Source organism: Dreissena polymorpha, chromosome 11 (genome assembly GCF_020536995.1).
Source record: "Dreissena polymorpha isolate Duluth1 chromosome 11, UMN_Dpol_1.0, whole genome shotgun sequence".
In the NCBI taxonomy this organism is placed as follows: domain Eukaryota; kingdom Metazoa; phylum Mollusca; class Bivalvia; order Myida; family Dreissenidae; genus Dreissena; species Dreissena polymorpha.
In genome coordinates, this window is record NC_068365.1 from 34,441,582 (window position 1) to 34,444,399 (window position 2,818).

Here is a 2,818-nt window from a genome sequence, read left to right on the forward strand (position 1 = left end):
CAAAAAACACTTGCTTTAACAAAACACTTCAAAATTAACAAAAATGAAATATACTAGTTATACATATGCGTAGTGATATTGAATATTTCTAATTATAGAGCAATGCGCAACACGCGTGTAACATATGCGGTCATGACCTTTACTGGTCACATTTTCAAAAAAGTGGAGGAATCAAGATGAATAAAAATGTGATGCTTGGCACTGTTTCGTTCATTGTGGATTTATTTATGTGTATTGTCGTGTTCGTTGCGAGTAAAGTAGTTGTGAACATGGAAGTTGGCAATGTGAAATGTTGCTCCGGAAAATTGTGATTGAAGCGAGCTAGCAAATTGCTGTTGGAAGCTGATCGGGTTGTGGGGTGTATTGACATTTTGCATCTCGGGGCAGTTGGACGTTTGAGGGATGGAATCACAACTGTCTGTGGTAGAGGTAGCAGTATGGGCTATACGAGATGTAGAGGCGGTAGAGCTGCTGATGTTATTTGCACGTGGAGTGTGACAGGCATTTTTTTTGTTGCTCTTCACTGACACAAGAATAATTAATAATCGACTGCACATTTTTATGCCCAGTTATTGCCATAATATCCGTTGGTGGGACATTGTGCTCCCTCAGTTTTTGAACAAGATGTTTCCGGGTAGAGTGGTTTGTTAATCGTTTGTTTCCTTGTAATCCAGCATCATTTGCCATTGTTTTCAACATTTTTCCCATTTTGTTCATCCCAACCCTTTGTCTGATAAACCAAGTAACCTCTCCCTCACCACTAGTCCCGGAAGCATCTTTTCCAAAAACTGTGTTCGGTGCCAAAAAGAAAGGGTCTTCGGGTCCCGAAAAACCAGTGGGCCGCTTCTGCGAATACAGTTTATAAATTTCAACAGGGTTTCTCAAATCATTTTTTCCAGTTGAAAACATCTTAGGTGTCACTCTTCGCACATCTGCCACATTTTCACCCGTTCTGGTTTTTGTCTGCCGTTCGTTATAGTCCAAATATTCTGTTCCATCAACAGCAGCTTTCAATGTAATGTCACCCCATCTGTATAATTTGCAATTAATTGTGTTAAAAATTAACATCAGTTTGCAATTTTGAAAAAAAAGACCCTAACATCTCAATATGGTAGGTTTGGTGTCAATGGGGAAAAACTAGAATAGTTTAAGTACTAAAATTTGATTTTAGTTGTGAAAAAAAATTTATTTTGGCCATTATTGCGTTTATAAATAGTAAATTCATTTTTTTAAACATATTTCTTGTATATAAATGGCGGGTAAATTAAGGAAAATGTAAGTGTTGCAAACTAAATGCATGGCATATTTGTGCTTGAAACGTTATCAAAACAAATCAACACCTGGTTTATAATGTTAATAACTATTTTATTTATGGCTATTTAAATGATTTTTCCATTTTTCAGATTGTGGACAACTTCAACTTTATTACCTCAGATTGTACTGCTCTTTAGTGCCTCTTAGGCCAAAGTGCAGACAGTTGTTGAGCCAAAGAGTGTTCACCAGCGCTGTTGGGCTGTGAGATCCAAGGACACCTTTCTGCCACATGACTTCAAGCTCTCCATCGGTTAGTGGTGCTGCTTCACATGGCCTGTTCCCTTTACCCTTATGTAAAAAGTTTTATTGTTTGTTTGTTTCTTCTTTTTTTAAAGGTCAACAACAGTAAAACAGCTCTTTGTTTATTTTGAAAAAATATTTGTATTTTTTCATACCCGCACGCTAATCTTAATTTTTGGGAATTTTTCATCTGGGAATTGGGAAAATTAATCTTTTTTTTTTTCGAAGGTACCTTTTATGGGTGCCTAATTAAAGAAGAAAAAACATAGGTAAAATACAATGAATGTTAACACATCTTAAGGGGGCTTTGTTTAAATAAATTGACACATGAATACAGAAAAATAACATACACATTTTGTTTTGATTTATTTAATTGTACATTATGTGCTACATGTAATGTACCCATCATCAACTGCTGCATTTTTATTATAACATAAACAATGATCATAATTGTCACAGTTGTTTATTATTAGTTATTTAATATTTTCTCGCTCAAGGCTTAAAACAAACAATACAATCAGATGGGTCAGGGTATATTACTTTTTTACTTGGACTACAGTACTGTAATGCTTATTGGAAAAAATCCTGGAAGTTTGAGTGTGGGTACCCACAATTTTTTGTCTGAACATTTATGGCATTATGGATTACCTGTTTCTTTAAGCTTTTTTTCTTGGCATTATAGGTCTGTCTAGTCAGAGAAAATTGGGGCCCACTGCCAGCCATTATCGAGTATGAAAAACGATGCCTCTTCAGTTTTCTGTCAAGACTGCCAAGGATGCCTCGAATACTAGTGGGCTCATACTCGGTGCAATTGGATTTTTGAAGTGATACTATGAAGGTGGAAATGTAGTCGTCAAGAACATCAACTTCAATATGGTGCATTTCTCTGTATTCGCCACGCGATGCAAGGAAACGTTTGAACTTGTTGGTGTCGTTCAAAGTTTTTTTGGCCGTGTTTTTATTTTCTTCATTTTTGATGAATTGTTGAACATCAGAAACATTTATGTCTTTAAATTCATTTTGAACCAAGGGACTTTCAAGACTGGAATTTGGAGGAATTCAAAACTTTGATCATTAATTAAAGGTTGGTCACCTGCTAAGTTATTGAGCATGGGATCTGCACAAGGTGTAAACTCATCAACAATTTCAGCTGCATCAAAACCAAATTCGTTTTTAAACTGTTCATAAGTCATTTCAACTGGTTTAACTTGTTCTTCACTTAAATCATCCCAAACAATATTGAAACCATATGTGTTTTCAGACA

At 35.6% G+C, this 2,818-nt stretch overlaps 1 protein-coding gene across 1 annotated transcript; it reads right to left on the reverse strand.

Moving 5' to 3' along the window:
- Positions 1–477: 477 nt before the first annotated feature.
- Positions 478–1,997, reverse strand: LOC127849755 (zinc finger MYM-type protein 2-like). The gene is made up of 2 exons (XM_052382505.1): positions 1,430–1,997; positions 478–1,030 (listed from the first exon to the last, which is right to left on the reverse strand). The coding sequence occupies exons 1-2, from the start codon at positions 1,543–1,545 to the stop codon at positions 478–480; spliced, it is 669 nt and encodes a 222-aa protein (XP_052238465.1). The 5' UTR covers positions 1,546–1,997.
- Between the last annotated feature and the right edge of the window lie 821 nt (positions 1,998–2,818).

Bases quoted from the DNA above. Each gene is read 5' to 3' on its own strand.
- LOC127849755 (XM_052382505.1), bottom strand. From the start codon at position 1,545: ATGTGGCAGAAAGGTGTCCTTGGATCTCACAGCCCAACAGCGCTGGTG. The intron at 1,031-1,429 runs GTAATAAAGTTG...CAAATTATACAG, and splicing joins AAAGAGCAGTACAATCTGAG to ATGGGGTGACATTACATTGA.